The sequence below is a fragment of the Hirundo rustica genome, chromosome 1, assembly GCF_015227805.2.
Source record: "Hirundo rustica isolate bHirRus1 chromosome 1, bHirRus1.pri.v3, whole genome shotgun sequence".
NCBI lineage: Eukaryota > Metazoa > Chordata > Aves > Passeriformes > Hirundinidae > Hirundo > Hirundo rustica.
In genome coordinates this window covers 17,650,497-17,672,553 of record NC_053450.1, presented here as the reverse complement: position 1 = coordinate 17,672,553, position 22,057 = coordinate 17,650,497, and the positions used below count along the sequence as shown (strand labels likewise).

The window sequence follows — 22,057 nt, the reverse complement described above, 5'->3', positions numbered from 1 at the left end:
ACAAATGAAGCACATATCCCGTAGGAGAGAGAATTCATATTGAAAGAGAGATTGTATCACTTTGACAGACAGAATGAGGTTACTCATGTCTATGAATGTAGCAGGATAATGGAACTATCAAATTTGAAGTGATGGAAATTGCCATAGGAGTGACATTAGCACACTTGCAATTTGACAGGTAATGCGGTTTAATATGTTTAAGTCTTAATATCTGTAAAAGATATTAAAAATACATAGTTCTCTTAACTGACTTGACTAGTGTAGCAGTGTTGCATTCAATATGGCAATGACATACCCAAGACTGCAGAAGATCTCTTTAGGAAAATGAACTGAGCCAAAGGAATCCAAGTTTAAAACTTCAGAGCTGAGGGTTAACGTCACTTTTGAACAATGAAATATCTATCCTTGTGAACGTTGCTTTTAGAAATAAAGATATGTTTATATTATTACTAATTTTGAAACTTCATAATTATGTTTTTAGAGAATACTTATTTTCTATAAGTAGTCAACCAATTTCTTGCATTTTTTCATTAATGCAACAGCCACACAGAGGTCTGTTGCACATTTAAGATGATAGCGTGGGTGAGCCTTTCTGGCAGTTTTTATATTAAGTGTAGGTGTTTATATGCATATGTTAAAATCCTTCCTTCTCACGGTGGCACATTCCCTACTAAATATATAGATCGTAATGCCAAAACCTGAATGTGTTCTCAAAAGAAACGTAACTGGCTATCCTCATAACCTGAGCTGTCCAAGTGTGTCATGCTTACAGTTTTGCTTTTCTCTGTGAATGCAGACAAATATTATTTTCCAGCTTCTACTTTAGATAGAAAGTTATACTGAAAAATATACCTCAGCTACACAAATGGTTTCAAAATGGTTTTAAAATTAAAATCAGCATTGCATATGAGTTTCTCTTATTGAAGGTGAGTTCTGAAGGCATAGGGGTGTCAATCCCCACCTCATCATCATCAGAGTGCTGCCCTTAAGCTTGGCCACCACTGTGTCCTGACTTGCTATGGACTCTGCTGATCTTGGACCAGTGCAGACTCACTGGCTTGTCCTCAGATCTGCCTCATCACCAGAAACCTGCCTGATAGTCTGGACTCTGAGCTGCCCCCAGATCACCCTACTCTGGGTGTCCTGGCTGGCAGGGTCCTTGCCCCGTGGTCAGATATATCACGTTTGGATCCTTGTCTGTTTGGGGCCTGCTTCCTGATGAACAGTTGCGGAAATGCAGTCATGGTGTCTGTTAGGACATGGGGAAAGGGGAATGAAGGAACTCCATCTGATACCAGTGCCTCCTCACAAGAGCCATCATCTTATCATCCATCTCTTCACTGCCTGACACACCTATAGAACACAGCAGCTGAGTAAATCTAGTGGCAGAACAGGAAGTCTTTAGGGGAAGATACTTAATGTGATAGATATTTTGTGATAAATTCGTGTTCTATATGTTATAAACTATAAACTGTATTACAAGCAGAGGGTGTCCACCAAGATGTGAAAACCTTCCTGTTTGCCAAGACTGATTTGCAGTTGTAGAGACTCCAGACAACAGCAGATTAGCAACCAAAAGGAATGGCCAAGCCGGAGATGTCCCATCCATCAAGGAAGAGCCATCTGCCTCCTCCAGTGATTAACACATGATACCAATCTAGAAGAGGAGGACTCAGAAATGTCACCATCAGCATCCGAATACCGCTTTCTCAGAACCCCATTCAGGTGTCCAACTCTGCCGGAAGAAGCATTCAGGACAAAGCGACTAGAGAAAGAAAACACATGAATATGTATTTCAGATACGAACTAACAATAAAACTGCCGCAGGGGAGAAAATCTCTATAAAACCTGACCACTGGATCTAGGCAATCGTGAACCGGGGAGAACTGGTTCATTCGTGACCATCTCTACGTTCACCCAACTTCGATAATCTGGCATCGAGGTTGTCTCTTTTATTGTGGCTACTTCAGACTGTTATTATTTTTTTAAATGGCAAAATAAAATTACTTTATATTAAATTTGCTACTGATTTGTCCATAACATTAAGGAGCACACAAAGAAGTGAGTGCTGCATCTTGGAGTTGATTTGAAAGAAGTGCTGTATGAGTGCCGCTCTAGCAGTGACTAGATTTCCATAGGAGAAAGAGACAAACACCCCTTTACCTCACCCACCGAGTGTAACACAACTGGAGGTTTACACAGAGCTCTGGAATACCTTACATTAACCTTAACATCGCTTAACCAGCCATTAAAATGGACAAGCTGTTGGTGAACAAACTGGGCGACTGGGGCTGCACCTCTCAGAAGCAACTTCAGCAATGTTTGCTTTTTAGCAACATCCAAATGTATAGCTCAACACCCTGTCGACCAAAGAGGAACACTTTCAGTGCCGCGCGTGCAGCAACCCGACACGGTTAAAGTCCAACGCCTTTTTCTCGCAGTTCCCCGGAGGGCCAAAGAGCCGGCTCAGCCCCACCCAGCCGCTGTGGGCGCGGGGGGAAGGCGGGCGGGGGAGGGTGCAGGCCGCGGGCAGCCCGGCCCAGCCGTGCCCGGCCTCTGCCCCAGGCGCTCGGGCGGCCACGTGTGCCCGCGGCCCGGAGCGGGGCGGAACCGGGCGGAGCGGAGCGGAGCGGGGCGCACAGGCGGCGGCGCGGCCGGAAGGGGCGGGCGCGTCTCCCGGGTGACGGGGCTGAGATGGCGGCGCGCGAGGCGGCGGAGGAGCGGCGCGGGCCCGGCTCTGGATGAAGGGCTGCCGGAGGCTGCGGGAGCGGCCGCTTCGGCCTCTGGAGCCCCGCGACCCCCGGCGAGGCCTCCCTCCCGGGGCAGGTGAGCGGGGAGGATCGGTTCCTACGCCGCCGGGTGCCGCTTCCGCCTTGCTGGGCAGGGGCCCGGCCTCGCCGCCTTCCCTCCCCGGGGCAGAGCGGCCCGCGCGGTTCTCCCGCCGCAGCGCCCCGCCCGGCCCCGCCCGGCCCCGCCGCCCTCGCCCAGCGGCGGGGCTGCTCGGTCGGCCCGGGAGCGCCAGGCCCGCGGCCTCTGCCCGGCCGCTCCGGGGCGAAGTGCGGGAGATCTCATGGGCTGCGAAGCCATGAAGTAGCGGAGCAGGAGATAGGCAGCGTTTGGGGACTGAGGGGCTTGGCACCCTGTGCGAAAGGGCTAGGGCTCACGTTCTGTCACAGCCCGTGGGACGGCATTGCTTGGGGTTAGCTACTGTTTACGCTGAAGGGAAAACTTAATAATACGTAATGTGAAAATTTCTTAGCACGCTTTTAAATACTTAAGAATCTCTAACAGCTCACAGGAAAATGAGGTGCTACTGTCTGGTTTCAGTGCTGTCTCAAATAATAACCAAGGCTTGGCTGGTCAGTAGAAGGGTAGGGCACTGCTTTTTGGTTATGAATTCATAGTGTAAGTGCCTGGGTTGCATATCTAATGAGAAATGGCATAGCTTGCTGCTTTATAGCTCTGTGGAAATACACATGTGCACTGCAGAGATTTTTAGGCTGCGTTGTAGTGTCATTGTTTGTAAGTAGCTGGTTCTCATCAAGACAGGCATTGCAAGATGATTTTGTAGTAGTAACAATGTGTGTGTTAATTTGTTGTCTCTGGCATTCCATGTAGTTACAGAAATCTTAGGTCCAGGATGGCAAATAAGGATTGGAGCAGAACTGGGGTCTCTTAAACTCTGGTTCTATGACTGAGAACTTCAGTTTTGTGAAGTGAGTTATGTGAATTAGTAGTACATTATGTAAAAGACTTGTTGCAAAGGTGAATGAAGTTGTAGTGTAGTCCCACAAGATTGTATTACTTAAAGCTGTTTTCTGTACGCTGGTTAAGACAGTGGCATATATAGGTAAGGAATTGTCAAAAAGTAACTGATAATTTAGTGGACATAAACTTTCTATTTTAAATAATAGAAGAAGAGAAGAATTCATTCTGATTCAGAACAGAAAGCTTCAGGAGTTCACATAAGCGAGGCTGTAGCTATATTCAGTTTCTTGGAGAGGAAGGGGTGAGATGTCGTGGTATACTATAGAAGTTTTATGGCTTTGGGAGTAACATGTTTTAAAAAGAGTTGAAACTGTATGTTGTATATCAGAGTATTTGGTCTAGAAGTAACTCAGGAATTGTCAGCATTCACCAATTTTTGCTGCTTTTAGTTAGAGAGACAGACATTCTGCCTTGACTTTCTTGTCAAGAATGTCTTCTGCAGCTTTTGATAGTATTTCTTTATGGATTTGAGTGCCTTGGATGACTTTACTCTGCCTGTGATTAATGAGTGAGCTGTTTTCTGTCCCAGCTACTTCAGCTGCCTAGTTAGGGTACTTACGCCTAAAGTTGGAACATCAGTGTTGAAATTACAGTACCTTTACAAACATCCCACAATCACCTACAGTTAGACAGAGGAGATGCCTTCTCATCTTCCCTTTTGATTCTGCTTCTCTCCCTAATGCCATAATATCATGGCTTCAAGGTTTAGTCATGCTGCCAGTTAATGTATCTATTTATTAAACTCAGTGGTCAAGACAGGATTTTTTTCCTTCCACACACAAGTGCTCCCAATATTATGTTTCTAAGTAAAGTGATAAAAAGACACAAGAAACCAAACAAATCAACCAGGAAGAGGGCAGTGGAACCTCTCATTAGGCTACAGAGTCATGGTTGCTGTCTTTGAAATGCAGGAAGTGCTGGTTTTGTCTTTCAGTTACCTGACTGGAAGCTGTTCTTGAATCATTAAGTTGTCTTTTTTTAAATACGAAGTGTCTTTATACATCTTGTAACATACATGATTTGGAGGAGGGTTTGTGTGCTTGAAAACAGGTTTTTTATCTCTATCTTTTTTCCAAATTTTGCTAAGGTTTTATCAGCTGTTCTAGTGACAATGCAAAAACACTGCTGGGCCAGTATAGATTTTTAGTGCTGACAAATGTAAATACTCGAGGCCATGTTAGTCTTTTTTACTAGGAAATGAACTTGTTTTGCTTTAGGAGGGTGAAACTTTTTTTGTGTCTCCTTATATAATGTGGAGGGGAACCTTTCTGTTTCGGACAGGTTATTTTAGGCATCATTGTCTCGTTATTTATCTAGCTGTGTTTAATATGGGCTAATATCACTGATTCCAAGGTGCGTTCATGTTTACATTCTAGAGTCACAAGTGAGCTGATGTGAAAGAAAGGTGATGTGACAGTAAAAGATGAGTTCACTAGGAGAAAAAAAGTTTCTAAAATAATTCTAGTGCCCCAAAGTGACTTGATTTTAGACTTGGCTCTGTCTGTAGAAATCCTGTTGAAGTGGTATTTGTGTGTACAGTTAGATATGAAAGAGAAAGTGTTTCTCCAGGTGCCAGTGTGCTTATTGTACAATGATAAACAGTGGGAGTCTTATTGCACCATACTTGACTAACCAGTCCACCTGAGGGTGGGCTATGCTGGCTACTGTCAGTGAAGTCAGAGGTGCCAGGAGTTCTAATGAGGCCACTGTTGCAAGCTGTAAGCAAAGTAAAAGTGTTTGTTAAAATTCATTAAACTTTCCTTCTCTTCATTCTATTTCCTTTAGGGGTCTCTAAAAGCTTTAAGTTTCCTCATTCTTCTGACTTGGCTCTAAAGTGTTTAACATCTCATGGCTGTTGTCTTTTAGTCCTTTCTGTGCTCATATTCCATGTGAACACCTGTTGAGACTTTTTACCAGTGGAAGGCAGTATGAGATGCACAAGTCAAACTCCAGCTAAATTTGTTGTCTGAATTGTTGAGTTGACCATGAATATTAAATTCAGTAGGATTCATGTCTTGATTTATTTGCTTGTTTATATCTGATGTAATGGAAGCTCATTTGATAAGTCTCATAAATGTAACAAAGCAATTCCAGTAGTGGGAGAAGGAAATCTATCCCATTTTATAAATGGGAAGCTGAGGTATGAGATGTGATACACAGAAGGACATATCGGGCTGGCAGACAGCTCTTACCAGATTTTCTGAATTTTAGTCCAGTGTTTCACATTTGCCTCTATCTGTTAAGAAATGGTTTAGGATTCCTGATGTAGCACTGCAACTTTTTATTATATCTCTGTCATCCTGTGTTATAATTGACTGCTGATACAGTTGTAGTTTCTTTGGGGATTGTTTATCGAGGAAAGGCTTAAGAAAAGAAAGACAGAATGTTGTGGCCTGCCATTTAGCATTACACTGTTCTGTATTTTTTCCTGGGAGAAAGAGAAGACACATGGCTGTGCTTCTTTCCAGTGTTTGAAAGATGGACAAGAAAAGTATGAATACCTTGTTTCACTTAACAAGTTTAGTATAATGGTATCGCATGAATCAAATTTGCAGTGAACTGAGGAAAATTAGGGTTCTGTGGGCATCTGTATTCATACAACTACTTCCGAATATAAAATGATTTATTTTGAGAAATTTAATTACTATAAAAAAACTCCCAATCACAAAAGTACCCAACCCCAAAAGGCACCAGCAAAACTCAAAACCTTTAGCAAACCTTTAACTTTTCAGGTAGGGCTGTTCTTAGAGCAACAATGCACATTTCAAGTGCTGTTTCAGGCAAAGGGGAAAATGCTTGACTTGTCCTTAGCTTGAGACAATAATTAGTTCAAGATTTTGTTTTCAATTTATGAAAAATAATATTAATTAAATTACTACATATATACTGCTTCATGTCATAAATAACAGTATAAAACCAAGGGAAACTGGGGAAAGTTCTTTTTCAAGGTAAATGATTGCTAACATTACTATGGCTGGCTGAAAGCATATTGTTGACAAAACTCTAGTTGTGCATTTGACAGTTCATAGTGTACAGAGCTTAACTGGGAAGACTGCAATCAGTGCTCAGAAAAGAGATGGGAAAAACAGTACTTACTGTCTTAAATCATAGAGTCACTGAGGCTGGAAAAGAGCTCCACAATCAAGTCCAGCCTTTGAAGGGCCTAATTCTAGCTCAGCTGAAATGAAATGCAGCTCTGTCACAAATATGTTAACTGGCCATATGTCTCACTGTAACTCTGAAATCTCTGCCTGACACATGTAAAGTGAAGACGTGCAAGTTTGTCACGGGCAATAATGATAGCTATTGAACTCTGCCAGATGGGCACATTGGTGATAATAGAAGTGTAGTCGCTCTTATATGGGAATGACCTGGGAAATGGAGTAACTTTTGGTGATTAGTTCTTGTCAACAGTGGACTTCACAAGTCCACTGACTCTGCAAGCCAGAGTTCCTTTGGGTTTTGTTTTTATCAGTTGTTTATATTGAGAACTTAATACAGTATACAATTTGATATATGAAAAATTGGAGAGGAGTTGAAAACTGGGCTCATTTATATATACACATATAAATATATATATTGCTAACTGACACAGTTGGATGTTGTTTGGGTTTTAGTTTTGCACTTAGTACTAGTGCCTTGATTTTAGGCATAAATAATGAGTCTGCAAAGGTTTTTGGTGGCTTCATAAAACCACCTTCTCAGTAAATAAATTACAAGTTTTTTAAATTTAGGGTCTGTCTGTACTGTCCAGTGTAGTGGTTAGATAGCCTGAACAAGGGAAAAGAGCTTTACTCTTCTTAATATTGAGTACTGTTCTGCTCCTTCCCTCCTGCCCCCAAGCTGATAAAAGAGTAAATTCTGGTAGAGTGGAGTGAGCTCCTAAACAAGCTTCCTTTCAGAAAAGAGGTACCTTTATAATCATTTCAGCAGGTCACGTGCTCTTCATGCTGCCTCTCCTAAAAATAACATTTTATTTCACTAATTCAGTGTTCGTTTGCAATAATTTTTCCCTTTAGGATAGAGAACTTTATTACTGTTCACTCTTCTTTCACTAATTTCCATTATCTCCTAATCATTCAAATTCTTGACTGATGCATTCTTCTGTCATCTATATATTGTCAACATTTCTCATTCTGAAAGGTAAGGAAGTGCTTGAGCATAATATGAAATGATGGTACAGTCTTTTAAACAAAAGGCTGAATATGTCGAACAATGTCTGTTCTTGCTTCTTTGTGGGAACTGAATGCTTTCTAATTCTGTTAGATGAAGAGCCAATCCAACCATGTATAAAGTCCTCTACATTTTTAAGTCTCCCATGAAATGAAATATGATAACACAAATGTTGAGGTAGAGGTGATACGTGTCCTATGAAGCCTTTCTCCTGAGCTGCAGGTCTGTAGTGCAATCTGTAATTTGGTGGTTACTACTGACTTAAACCTTCTATTTTGCAGTAGAAGGGCCTGTTTGTGTAATAGCCCCTGTATGATTTTTCAATAGCAGAAAATCCTATTCTGGACAATATGTAAAGCAATATTTCCAGTATTATATTACTACAGTGTTTAATAGTAGTTACGTTATCTAGCAAATGAGCACCAATAAAAATAAATCTGTGCTCCATGAAGCTCACAAATCCCATTATGTACCTTTTTAATAAAATCCTCAGGACAGTATTGGAGCAGCCTACCTAATGATCCACCTTCCTGACTCTTCCTAACTTAAAGCCTGGAATATAAAAAGTGATTTAAATGCCATAGCATATTTGAAATCAAGCTGTCCTTCCATGGAGTACTCCTGGCCTGAGGAAAATGCCACAGGGCTGCCTTCTCTTCTCACCAGGAGGTATGTTAAACTTGCAACAGAAAATGTTGTTACAAGTGTGGATGTATATAATGAAAAGCTATTTGAGAAGCCTAACCTCTTATTCTTTACTCTGAAATGTACAACTGTAGAAGAGAAAAGGGATCCTTGAATTCCAGCAGCTTTTTTCTGAGTCAGTCTGTAGCTATTTGAGGTGGTATGTTGGATGATGTGATATGATGAGTATAAATTCTCTAGATAATCAAATTGTCACTGAGAAAATAGCTACAAACAGAAGTGGCTTCAGCCAAAGGTGCATTTTTTTTCTGTATTTGCTATCATGATCCAGTCAGGCATAGAAATATCAATAGCTCTGTGGGTTAGCTGGTGCAGTAGTTCACACAGGATGAACACTCTTTCTTTTATCATGATTTTTCAGTGAGACTAGTTCTAAAATAAGCAATGTTTGTTCTCATTATACATTTCCATCAAAATGGAAGATATATTTAAACAGCTAATTTTGGGGTTTCACTTAATGACTAAATCTGTAATTTGTATATGCAAGACATGCTCAAGCAAACAAGAGCTTCTCTCTGATGATTATTCTGTTTTGCTCTGCCAGTGCTCAGTGCCACTGATAGTGTCTGAAATAGATCAGCTTCACAGGCACTGCAAATGGTTGCCTATGCTTCCTCTTTAAGGGTGTCTTTAACTATGACTTAACCTGTGATTTTGTGCTGTTTCTTTAAAGGCCATATACATTAGATACTTGTATTATTTACATCAGTGAAATGTCCTGATAGTAGGCAGGTAGCATCTTTGCTCCAGGTACCTGGTCTTTTTCCTTGCATTAATACAGTTTCATATTCACAGTTTCAGCTCCTAGCTTAGTAGCAACTAAGGTAATTGGCTTTAAGTACGGTATAAAGATGTATAATCCTCTGCATCTAACTTTTTTTCTTTTGCAGGAAGGGTTTCTTACCATGGCCATAACACAGTTTCGACTCTTTAAAGTCTGTACTTGCCTGGCAGCAGTGCTTTCTTTCATTAAAAAGTTAATATGCAGGTAAACAAGTCTTATTTAATTTGGTTTCCTTTCCTTTTTCAATTTTTCAATTACAGGTTCTTGCAATTCTGTCCTTCCCCGACAGCCAGTCACCACTTTTACTAGTTCTGATTTTACTAATTGCAAAACAATCAACATAGCTGAAAATGAAATCAAATTAATTCTTTAATTTACGTTTTTGTTCAGAGTTCCAGAGGTCTGTGTAGAGTATTTGTGGGTGTATTTTGTTGTATGGTGGCTGAACAAGGGTTTTTAAATGGCTTTTAAAAATATTCCTTGTAAAACTTGAAGAAAAACTGTCGTGTGCATTTGCAAAAAGTACTTAGCAAGTAATACTTTGTGTTTTAAGAGATTCAGTTAATGGGAGCACCCACTCTGTCATCACTCAGTGGGCTGTCATTACAAATGTAAGCAATTCTCATCCCGTTTGACAAAAAACAGTTACCTGAGACTTATTCTTCTGCCTATTGAAGATTCTTTCAGAAGTTTGGAGGACAGTGATTGAAGTTCAAGGGAACTGCATTTTTATTTTTAATGATGAAGAATGGTTTATTTTTTACACTCTTTTAAGTCATATGTGGGATTCTTTTGAGTTGTAGACTCATAAATGCTGCACTGTAGTACTTACAAGCAGTCTAAAAACAGTCAAGTGTTAATGTGGAGTAGTAGAGTTCAGTAATACAGTAGAGGAGTACCTGAGGCAATTCTTGGCACTGTGCTGTCATATGAACTACTGTACTTTGTGCCACTTTCACAGCATGTTGTTTACATAAACAAATACCAATCTAGAGAAATGTATTCTCTTTTTGTGTATGATGACGACTGTTTTCTCAGCGAGGATTAAAGCATATGCAGAATATGTGGTAGACATAAAATAATTGTTTATTTCCTTTTCATCTTTACTTCATCCAAGAACAAGAGGAAGCTCTTGACTTGTTGGTAAATTCACTACAGATCTAGTGAAGCATCTAGTGCAGCATAAATGATACACTTTAATGGTGCATACAATTATATAGATGTCAACCTTAGTTCTGTGATATGAATTCCAAATTAAATTAAGAATACTTGCTCTTCAAGTTCTGAAAGATGTCAAAACACGAGTTGATCATAACTTCTATATTATGTGGATCCTTAATTTCTCTAAGTGTAAAGATATTTTTATAAGCAGATAATTGTTTTCTAAGTGTAATGACAGTATTTTCATCCTTTTTTCCAACTTCTTTCACATAAGCAAGTCACTGGATCACAGTAATTCGGACCACTAACTACAGATGTTTCTTCTCTTAACTTTCGGCTGGAAAGTGTAGTTTGATAAATTTTGTTTTCCTGTAATGCACCCCTCCATATAACTATGTCAAATAACCAGCAAATGTGATTTAATAAGCGTGCATTTTAATTCAGTGGATATGAGCTAGTACTTAGATTGCATTAGGTTTTCATTTGAACAAGTGCCTGTAGAGATTGTGCAACTTTCTAGGCAGCATAGAGCTTACATATAGTACTAATCCTTTCTTTAGTTAAATCTTCTCTGCCTTAATCCAGTTTTCAGGAAATAAAACACGTAAGTATAAAAAGAGATGAAACTTCCTTCTATTTAAAATCTCCAACTGAGAAATCTGGATGCTGCTTATTAGTAAGGAGAAACAAATCCAATAATTCTTGAGGCACCTGGCCTTCAGAGCAGTGATCAGTATCTAATGGTGGCTGTGGAGCAGCTGTTTCTGTGAGCATCTTGTTCCCTTCCTAGAAGAAGTGGAGATCTGTAGCATTTCTTGGTGCTGCTCTGTGTACCATATTCTCTCCAATGTTGTGTGACAAAGGCTCTTTCCTCCTGCCTTCAGTCTTCTTACTGTAACCATTTTGACTTGATTAGTGTTTGTTACAAGCCACTTCTAGATCGTACAGAGAAAGTCAGTGCAGAAGTGATGGCTTATAATAGTATGTAAATAGTATTAAGTATATTAAGTATGTAAATGTAAATAGTATTAGGGATATATATGTTGTAGAGGTCTGAAGGAGGATGTTTGGGTTTCCTATAGAGATGTCAAGTAAATCTTGTCAACCAGAAGTCTCTAATGTGTTTGAGGGAACAGTGTTTTCACCTTCCTTTACCCCTAACCTCTGTTGCTTTTTAACTTAAAGGAACAGTTTGTAAAGGGAGTAAAGTTAATTATATAAAACTTGAAAATTTGTTTGTTGATAGCACATGACCTTTCCTAAGGAGGAATGTTTGGTCTAGAGTAGAAAATAATATATCTAGTCGCTCATCAGCATGTAGTAGAGGTGATATTACAAGCAATTCAGCTAGTCAGTTGATAGTATGTTCTCTAACACTAAGACTTATGGATAGAAACTAGAAATTGGATTTTCTCATTATTCTCATCTCAGGTTATTCTCATCAGTAGTAAGAAAATAACATTAAATTTTCCAAGCTACATAAGGTCAATTACATGACTGCTGTAGGAGCTTACATTCTTTGTGAGCCTGAATTGCATTCTGTTGTATTGTAAGGTGTTAAAATACAGTAAATGTCAGCTAAGAATATTTCAGTTATTATTTTGATCTTTGAACATTGTCATGAAATGTCTCTATTTGCAATGCATTAGTGTTTTGTTTTTCAATTAAAATTATTTTATATGGTTTATTTATATTCATGCTGAAATGCATTGAAAGAGTATTTAAGTAGCAGCATGAATTAAATTAAAGCTGTTGACTTGCATAATCTTGTACTAACGCTGTTTAGATTTTGAAGAGCTTTAGAGGGGCTTTTAAGTCAAGCAGCTCAGAAAGGTATTTGTTAGACACAGCTTAAAATTTAAGACAAATAGAAAAAAATCTCATTTTACAGTAGAAATGGTTCTTTGGCAAATGTAGATTGTTAGCGCTTGCTTCATAAGCACTGACAGTCTAAAAGTTCTGACTGAATTATGCAGATGAGTTAGTCCACTTCCATATTTCTTGGAAGTATTTCTCCTCTATTTTACTGCAGTTAGAAAAGTAAATTGCACTTTTGATATTCGTGTGAACACAACTTTCAGTTCATGATGAAATTCCTTTGCTTAGCTGACAGTAGTTTTATACTGACAGTAGTTAATACAAAAGTAATTGAGGCAGTAAATGTTTTTTTTAGCCATGACTATTTTCAGTAGTGCTGTTCTCAGACTTCCTTTTTTGTTTTTTTTAAACTTAGTGCTCATGTTTTCAGAGCTTGGAGGAATCCTACATTTTTTTTTCAGGTCTGGAAGAGGGCGAAAGTTAAGTGGAGACCAAATAACTTTGCCAACCACAGTGGATTATTCATCTGTTCCTAAGCAGGTAATTGTTGAAGTGGTAGGTGATTTAATCCCTTAACAAGGTGGTTATACAAGTCCTACAATATTGGATTGGTATATATCCAAGAAATATATAATACTATGATACATGCAATATAGTATTAAGTATATATCTTAGCAAGATATAAAAGGACAATATTAACTTGTAGATCGCTGCAGATAATATTAACTTGTACCATACTCTTATATTCAGCCTGAAGTAGAAGACTGGTCTTCATGGGATGAAGATGCACCTACAAGCGTGAAGATTGAAGGCGGCAATGGTAATGTGGCTACTCAGCAAAATTCTCTGGAACAAGTGGAACCTGATTATTTCAAAGATATGACACCAACTATAAGAAAAACTCAAAAAGTAAGTATTATACTTTCAGCTATACTTACGGAGGGTTTTCCTTGCTTTAAAATAAAAGCAAGTAAGTTGGCAACTTATAGAAGGTACTGTTGGTAAATGAGAATAGATGCTGGTGCATAGTTTATCATGTTCAATGTTAAGATCTTTGAGATCTTAACAAATGTGATGCTATCACATATTTACATCTTTAGTCTTCATGTTATTGGAAACTTACGAGTAGTTTCATACTCTGAAAGTTCTGGGAAGTATAATGTGAGAACCCTCTAGTCACTTGTGCTCATATCCTTGTTTGAACAAAGACCTTCGATGTCTTGCTCTGCTGAAGTCTGAGGGAGCAGCCCTGCTGTTTCAGAAAACAATGGTTATTTGTTTCACCAAGTTATATTGGTGAACCTGGAATTAGGGAACTGATATTTCAAAATAGCTTGTTCTTCAAGTACCAATTTTTACTATGGAGACAAGACAGGAGGGCATCTCTACAGGAGCATTAAAGTTATAAATAAATGCTTATTAAAATTTGGTAATTGCAGATTTTGTTTCTATGTGCAAATCTTTCAGCTGGGTACTTACAGGTCTTTGAGTCGATTGGAAAAGCCTCACAAGTACCGAAATAGGTTACAAAAAAAGTTTTGCAGCCTCCATCTCTGAAGTTTTTAAGCCCCAGGTGGATAAGCCCTAAGTACTTTGATCAGCCTTAGGGTGACGGTGGTTTGAGGAGGAGGTTGGATTACAAACCTCCTGAGGTCCCTTCTTCCCTGAATCTTCCTGTGGTTCTGTGAACTAGCGGTGATACTGGTGTCAGTTTTCTGTACATGCAGGATCTGCAGTATCCTGTGGACTAAATTCTTCTAAGGATTTTGATATGCCAAAATCTAAGGAGTAGAAGAGGACTAGGGAGAGGTAGATTTCTCCTTTATATCTACTGACAGTTTTTGCCTAATAGAAAGAACTTCAGGTTCATAACAAAACTGGGGAAGAGTCCATGCTGTTTTGAGTACTGTACACTGGGTTTAGTTTAAATGTATCTCTAGGGATGACTGCAGGCACTGTAAAGAACATCCCTGTTAACATCTCTGTAAACTTAATGGTTTTAACTTAACACTTAACATCCCCGTTAACTGTTAAGTTAAAACTATTCGGTATGAATTTGTGTTTAGTTCCACTGAATGTCTCAGTATAAACCCTGAGATTTGAGGTATAGCCTACTCATGTTGTCACTCATCTATACTCAACTATTTGGAAATAGAACTTTAGTCAAACAACAGTTTGTCATTGCTCAGTACATTGTCTAGTCCTGTGTCCTTTCCTGGACTGATAGTAGCATACAGGCAGTGGAACTGTGGATCTGCCTTGTTGGGAAGCAGCAGAGACTCAAAGTAGGCTGAACAAAGTTTGTGACTTGAGGTCAAGACAAGTGAGAGGGATAGGTGATCTTGGCGACTGTTTTGGGAAAAGCACTGTTTTTCAGCCAAACCAGTACAGAGCTTTACTATGTTCAGAGATTTTGCAGCTATTGGAACTGCACAGATACTCTATTGGAGTAGTTGAGAGAGCTCACATTACAGTGCAGTACAGCTGTGCAGATAGCACTGTCCTCAAAAGTAGTACCTTAAAGTGACCTGTCACAGAAGCAGGATTTGTCCAAGCAATATATCTCATAATTGGTAGCTTTTATGAGAACTGGGAGATGTGGCTATTTTATCTGTGATTCTTTGTGCCCATTCTCTGTCTTGATACAGTCGCAGGTTTCTTTGTGGCTAAAGAAAAAGCTAGTGGGGGGAGGAGGAGGTCTTGTCTTTTGCAGTTAACATCTTTCACTTACAAGTTCATTTGGCTGTGCAGCTTTCAGAACCTGATCAGGTTTAAGACACAGTGAGGTGTTGTGTAGCTGACCCTTCATGTGCACAGAGTTATATGACCACCAAAGAATCTGTGCAGGGCTTTGATCTACCACTTTTTTGTTTCTTTTTTTGAATATTTTCAGATAGTGATTAAAAAACGGGAGCCTTTAAATTTTGGGATTCCAGAGGGAAACACAGGATTTTCTAGCAGATTAGCAGCTACGCAAGATATTCCTTTTATTCACCAATCTGTAAGTATGCTCTAAGTATTGATCTTCTATTTGTCACTTAAATGATGTTCTGTAGGGGAAGCAATAGTCTGCCTAAGGTGTGCATTGTGGGGAGTAAATGGAATAGTTGGGGAATATTGTAAATTGTTTTAAAATTGAGTGAGGAATGAAGTAGTCCAATATGTTCTGCTGAGAAACTTGACAGGTCAGAGATAAAAAAGTAAGAAGCTTCCATATACTTATATGCTTGCAAATCTGCTAAAGCAATGAAATATTAATTTTGGATTTTACACTGTAAATTACTAACAAAAGAGTAGAAGGCTTTTTTGAAAGCCTCTGAGTTATCTTTGCTTTATTATCTTGGACCAATTTTTTAACCTTCCGCTTTTCCCTTCCTCTCTGTAGGGATTGTAATGTAGCAGTCTCCTAATTTTTGCTCCTTAGCCTTTGAAAAAATTGTCCAATTGCCTAACAGCATGGCCAGTTAGCAGGAGATGCTCTCCCTCCCTTGCCCTTTGCCTTTTTTAACAGTGCTTCTCCTTTGACTAACATTGTGCACAGACGGCTACAGGCACGAAGCAATACAGAATGGTCATACCACCTCCTTGCACTGTCCTTTATGAAAGTAGTTCAGGAAAGGACTTCCAGTGAGTAAAAGTGTCACTCAACTGATGCTGGACATAAAAACACGTGGATGTACGTGTTGGTTTGTCCATGCAACCTCCAGAAATCTTTTACACTATCTACTCGTATAATCTGCTCAATTTATCTTCCTCTTGCTAAAAATGCACTCCACTACTTCCTTCCTTCCTCTGTCCAAAAAGTCCTTTGACAACTGAAAAAACTTAGTATTATAGCTGGGAAAAAGGCATGGACAATAAGATGAGAAACACTACCATACCTCAATATTTCTGTAAGTCTGAAGCATTCAGGTTAAAAATAAAAAGCTTAAAAATAAATGTTAAGCAAACTTTGCTGTGGTCCACACTGTCGTCTGGCAGTCACTTACCAGTGTTTTATCTAATTTTTATATGTGCTTAGAACTTCTCTTTTGTTTCAGCCTGAACTGGGAGACCTGGATACTTGGCAGGAAAATACAAATGCCTGGGAAGAAGAGGAAGATGCTGCTTGGCAGGCAGAAGAAGTCCTTAGGTAATTGAAATTAATATAACACTATGTAAAGGTTTTACATGTAAAAGGATCACATTTGTTTATCTGACACTTTTCTGTTAGGTGCCAAGATTTGTTAAATGCCTCTTAAGACAGATTATTTTTATGTATCTAATCTCTGGGTAACTGGTACTCACCAGAAGACATTTTGGATCTAAATGATTTAGCAAATGAGATAGTAGGGGAAATCTGAAAATCACTGAACAGCACATGTACATGCAGGCGTTAAAAAAAACCCCACCCTGACAATGCCCCACCAATCCCAACAATTTATTATGTTCAGATCACATTACTTGATTCAGTAAAATACCACTTGATGTCCTTATAAAAAGTATCATCACTATGTGCTTAAGGTAAAAATAGTTCAGGGTAGAAGGTGCAGTGATAGATATACTTGGAATTCCTCTAGGAGCTAGGCTTTTCTAATTTAAATAAACTAGCTGATAAGGCTGATGTAAAGTCAGAGTTGTGCTTAGTGTGAATTCTCCAACTGTTCAGTTTGTGTTCTTTTTTTTCTTTCCTTTTAGGGGTAGGGAGGGTAAAGGGATGCAAATTAAATTTAAGTTAATCATATACAATGATTTGACCTGGTAGTGACTTACAGTTGTATCAAACTTTTATTATTCGCTACATCATCAGGTAACCAGCCTTAGATAGCTTTAGCTTCCTAGGCTGCTGTAATTCTACTCACTAAATCACAGGTACATGGCTTCCATGGTCCACTAATGATAATATGAAATAAAGACATGATATATTAAAAGGTCCTTCTAAGGAAAATAGGTTGCGGGGGGCGGAGAAAAAAGGATTCTGATCAAGATTCAAAATTTACTTTTTCCGTCTGTGGAATAAGACAAGAGGAAAGTTACAGGCTCATTTTCAATGTGCTAATCATAATTAGAATTGATTCAATTTATTATCGCTGTCAGTCTTGCTCTTCAGCAGCTTAACATGTGAAAATAGGGTTGTAATGTAAATATTTTTGTAAATGTTATCTGGTAACTATGTGTACATTCTGGTCAATGCCCTGATTTTTTGTTTGTTTTTTTATTTTAAACTTCATTACTGTTTCAGGTCTTGTACCCAAGCTTTGTGATATGAAGATGTGCTTTTGAGCTGTTTTTGTTCCATGGATAGTACTTTTTTCTGTAAAGAATACCAATAGACTCAGTAAGATCTTTAATAGCTAGAGTGCAGGCTGCTGAGACTTAAATGAAAGACAATGAATTTATTTTTTTTTTTTTTTTAACTGAGAAATGAAACAGCTACTTTTGTTAGCTGCAGAGGCTGCATTGTATTTACTTAACCCTTGCCATGTTCCATTACAGATAGTGTTAGGACTATCAAAAGTAATTCTCAAACTTTCTGAAGCAGGGTTTTGTTGTATATGAATTAGCTATTAAAAATTATCTGATGAATGTATATGCCAGTTTATTCTTGGAATGTTAAATTTGTGCAGTGAGTATTTCCAGGATGGTCAAAGTTATATTGTTTGCCAACTGGCAGGTTTATACTCTAGAATACTTACGAAGAGAACTCTCTTACATGGTGACAGCAGCGGGGTTTCCCAAAAGCTTTAATTTTTCCAAGTGTCGTGTTATTTGATTGAACCTATCCTAAAGATTTCAGCCTATCATCTTTACTGTTGAAGGGGTTCAACTCAGATGGTTACTTTTCATAGGATTTCTTTTTGGCCTCACTAAAAAGTATCAAACTGCAGTTGTTAAAGAAGGGATGTGTGCCTAACTATTTCCAGTAGATAGAACATGATCAGAACTCCAGCTGTCTATGGTTTACCACTTGACCAGCTGTGGCTGGCTACCTCAATACAGCTGGTCATTATGTAAGTTATATGCCGGCTGGGTGAAGTAAAACCTCTGTTTTATTCATGACACAAAATAATGTTTATCTGTAAATGAGTAAAGTCCTGGCTGATTTTTAGCAAGATTGATAGAATATCCTTTTTGAGTAGACATCACTGTGTTTAACATTTAACATAAAACTGAAGAATAGTACTGGACAGGCCTGGCTCTGTTTTCAACAGAGTGTAGTAAGGAAGTGCTATGGAGTCTTTTAATGCTAGAAGTCTGCATCTTGATCTGCAAAATGATCTGAAGATCATGTGGCCACTCTGGTGGGTTAATGCATAAGTGTAACATTTGAAAGAAGCTTGTATAGTATTTCAGACTGCCAAATAGAGGACAGAGTCCCCCTAATGTTCCAGAGTGTTCATGCTGACTATACTCAGTGGTGCTTTTTGAGAATGGACTGAATGCAGAAAAAGGGTCTACCTTAGCGTGCTGTCTCTGGTACCTGTTGGTGCTCAGTAAGACCAGAATAATTTTTGTATAGTAATGGAGTGGTGATCAGTCATGCAGAAATGGGCTGTGTCCTGCTAATTAGTAGTGGATCATGCTGTGGCCTTTCTGGTGAATTTATGCATAACAGTTGAAATGAGCACATACAGTAAATTGAATGCTCTTTGGAATAAAGGCATGCAGGAAGACAGTGCTGAAGAGTAGGTTATCAGAGCCTGAGAAGTTCCTGTAGTCTCTTTTTCCCCGTTTTCCAGCAGGTTCTGGGCTGGGATGCACTGAAATTTTCCAGTCAGTGATGAATTGGTGTAGCAGATTATAAACTGCATTTTCAGTTAACTTGAGTTGGTTGGAACGTAGCTTCTTCTGCAAATTTTAGATACCTATCTGCAGCTTCAGACTTTATATTACCAACAAAGTGTTTTATCCCAGTGGAAGCAGTTAAGCTCACACATTTTTAGTTGATAGCAGCTGCTTGTTTGTATTTATGTCGGCCTGTTGCTGTGTCAGAGGCGAGGTGAAGGTCTCTCTCTGGGTGGAACTGAATGCAGGTTCCCAGGCTGTAGAGGGCGCGGGGCTGCTGCTCTGCACTGGAGCTCTGTGTCCTGTGGGTCATCCCGGGGAAAGAAACAGGAGCTGCCGCAATCCCGCCCTTCAGAACTGCACGTGAACAGCAGAATTAACACCACGCGGCTTTTTGGAACTTTACTGTCTCTATACATTGGCTGGTGTGCACAGCACTTCTTCCCTTCTGCATCAGTTCAGATATGTGGGAAATATAAAAATCTGCTCTTGTAATGTGGCAAATACTGTTACGCTGCGTATTGCTAGACTGACAGCTCTGTCAGCTGGAATGTACAGTAATGTGTGACAATCTCAAAAAAACCCAAACCAGCAAAACCTCAAAACTTCTGAGCTGCTGCTGAAAGCATTAGATAGATTTTTAGTTGTTGCTCTAGGCTTTACTACTGTCCTGTACTCTCACTGATTCACTTACTCTGAATCTTCGAGAAGCTAGTAGCTTTTAAATTGCAGAATAATTGAACAAATATTACTGCCTAAAACTAGATTGGATTGGGTTGGATGTTATGAAAAGGTTCTTCACCTAGAGGGTGATCACTGGAACAGTTTCACCAAGGAAGTGATCCCAGCACCAACCTTGCCAGAACTGTTTGAACAGCCCTCTCAGGCATATGGAGTGATTTATCAGGATGGTCCTGTGCAGGCCAGGAGTTGGACTTTGATGATGCTTGTAGGTTCCAGATCAGAATATTCTACAATTCTAGATTAATCTGAAAAAATTACTTCAGCACAGTAAAAGAATGACTGCTCTGAGCCTAAGGAAGATAGACTGAAGTTCTGTTTTTATTAGTTGTAATAACCTATGTATTGAGAGGAACTTAAGGTATGACCATGCTGAAAATTGAGTGTGTGCTATTTAGCAGTTCATGTTTTCTTTAATTACAGACAACAGAAGATAGCAGAAAGGGAAAAAAGAGCAGCAGAACAGCAGCGAAAGAAAATGGAGAAAGAGGCACAAAGGCTAATGAAAAAGGAACAAAACAAAATTGGTGTAAAACTGTCATAACAGAAACCATGCAGCAATGGCAGTGCCAGTGAAGAAAGAATTTCAGCTCCACAACATACGTATTGGTATTGATTTAACTATTTGTAGGACTTCAACACACTGCTTGGTTTCAGTGCATTCTTCAGGTCATCTTGGAAGCCAGGATTTTCCCAAAATATCTTGAACTACTGGTACGTAGTTCTTAAAGGAGAAAAGCCCCACAGAAAATCATGCCTTGATGGAATGTTTCCTGCAATAGTTCTTTTCCAGCACCCTTCTTTGCGGCAAAAGTGATTGACAAGGGTGTTGATTGAAAAACACTCTTAATGAACAGCTCAAGCCTAGAGAAAAGAATGTAAATATTGAGTGGTGGGAAATCTACCTGTATTGTCTGTGCTTACCTGAAACATGTAATTAAACAGTTTTAAAGAACCCTTTGCTTCCTGCCTGATAAAAACCTCTGCATTTGCTCTTTTATCAAAGTATTTGTAAATACTTGAAAGTTTCCATGGGAGATCACACTGACATGTGTAGAAAACAGTAAATTACTGTGAATGACCTGCAGCTCAAAATGTGCTCCTGGTGGGTTATGCTGCTGAGCACTGAAAGTGAGTTTCTTGTTACTTTGTCACTTGCAGCTTCCTGTGTTCCCATTTGCATTTACATACTGCAAGGACTACCAGCAGTGGCATCACTACACAGAAGTGGTGCATCTTTTCTACAAAGGCTTATGTGAATGTAAGGGAGCATTTTAATCACTTACTTGTATTGGAAAATTTGTATTTCTAGTTCTTATACTTCCTACAGATAGGAATCCTCACACCTTACAGTCATTGCATAGTTAGTGTAATTAAGAAAAAAATTTGTCTTCCTGCTAATAAAACTAGTGTAAAAATTCTCAGTTCAGTTACAAGCACTTTTCAAACTCCATTTTTTGCACACTTATTGTATGTGTTTACTCTGTAATTCCCATGGTGAAGTGTGAATGGTGAATGTGCAGTAGAAGGCAACACTGCTTTAATGAAGAAGTTCAGTGTCTGCTGGAAAGAGGTGATGGGAGGAGGGAGGAGTCTGTGTGCTTCCTATGTCCAGCCCAGTGCTTCAGAGAATGCTTTTTCCAGGTTCTGTTGTGTGGGTGCTATTATCCCTGCCTGATGGCTTTTATGGATTTCTTACCTTATGGCAAATGAGTGGTGTCAGCGCATTTTGCGCATGAGACGTGTTTCCTGTTCATCCAGGGGACAGAACAGGAAGTGTCAGCTGTAAGAGAATGGGAAGGGGAAGAGGGGGGGGGTGTGACTAGATCTTTCCTGCCTACAAAAATAGAATTTTTAATTAAGTTCTAGTAGATTCTGGCACAAGTTTTGCTTAGAGTATAAGTAACCGAGAAAACAAGACAGTAAGATTTAATTTTAATGGCTTTAGTCACAGAGAAAAGTTTTTAAAAATCTTAAGTGTACTTGTCATATAGGTTCAAATCCTCCACAAGTCAACTGATTTGACGGCAATTTTCAGATGTTAAATTTTAAAATATATTTTGAAGCCAACACTGCCATGCATGTTTTCACACAAGTGTTCTGGCTGGAGAAGAACAGATTACTTCAAGTGCAGACACTCTG

General features: G+C 39.1%; 1 protein-coding gene across 2 annotated transcripts; it reads left to right on the top strand.

Annotated features, from left to right (window-relative positions):
• The first annotated feature begins 2,657 nt into the window (after positions 1-2,657).
• EBAG9 (estrogen receptor binding site associated antigen 9) lies at positions 2,658-20,870 on the top strand. Of its 2 annotated transcripts, XM_040074161.2 has the most exons (8): positions 2,691-2,826; positions 8,435-8,610; positions 9,537-9,634; positions 12,871-12,949; positions 13,160-13,318; positions 15,303-15,410; positions 16,450-16,541; positions 20,339-20,870. In XM_040074161.2, exons 3-8 carry the CDS (start codon positions 9,552-9,554, stop codon positions 20,457-20,459), a joined length of 642 nt encoding a protein of 213 aa, XP_039930095.1. In that variant the 5' UTR covers positions 2,691-2,826; positions 8,435-8,610; positions 9,537-9,551; the 3' UTR covers positions 20,460-20,870. The 2 variants fall into 2 exon arrangements, with proteins under 2 accessions (XP_039930103.1, XP_039930095.1); XM_040074169.2 differs by lacking the exon at positions 8,435-8,610 and having other exon boundaries at positions 2,658-2,826.
• Positions 20,871-22,057: the final 1,187 nt, after the last annotated feature.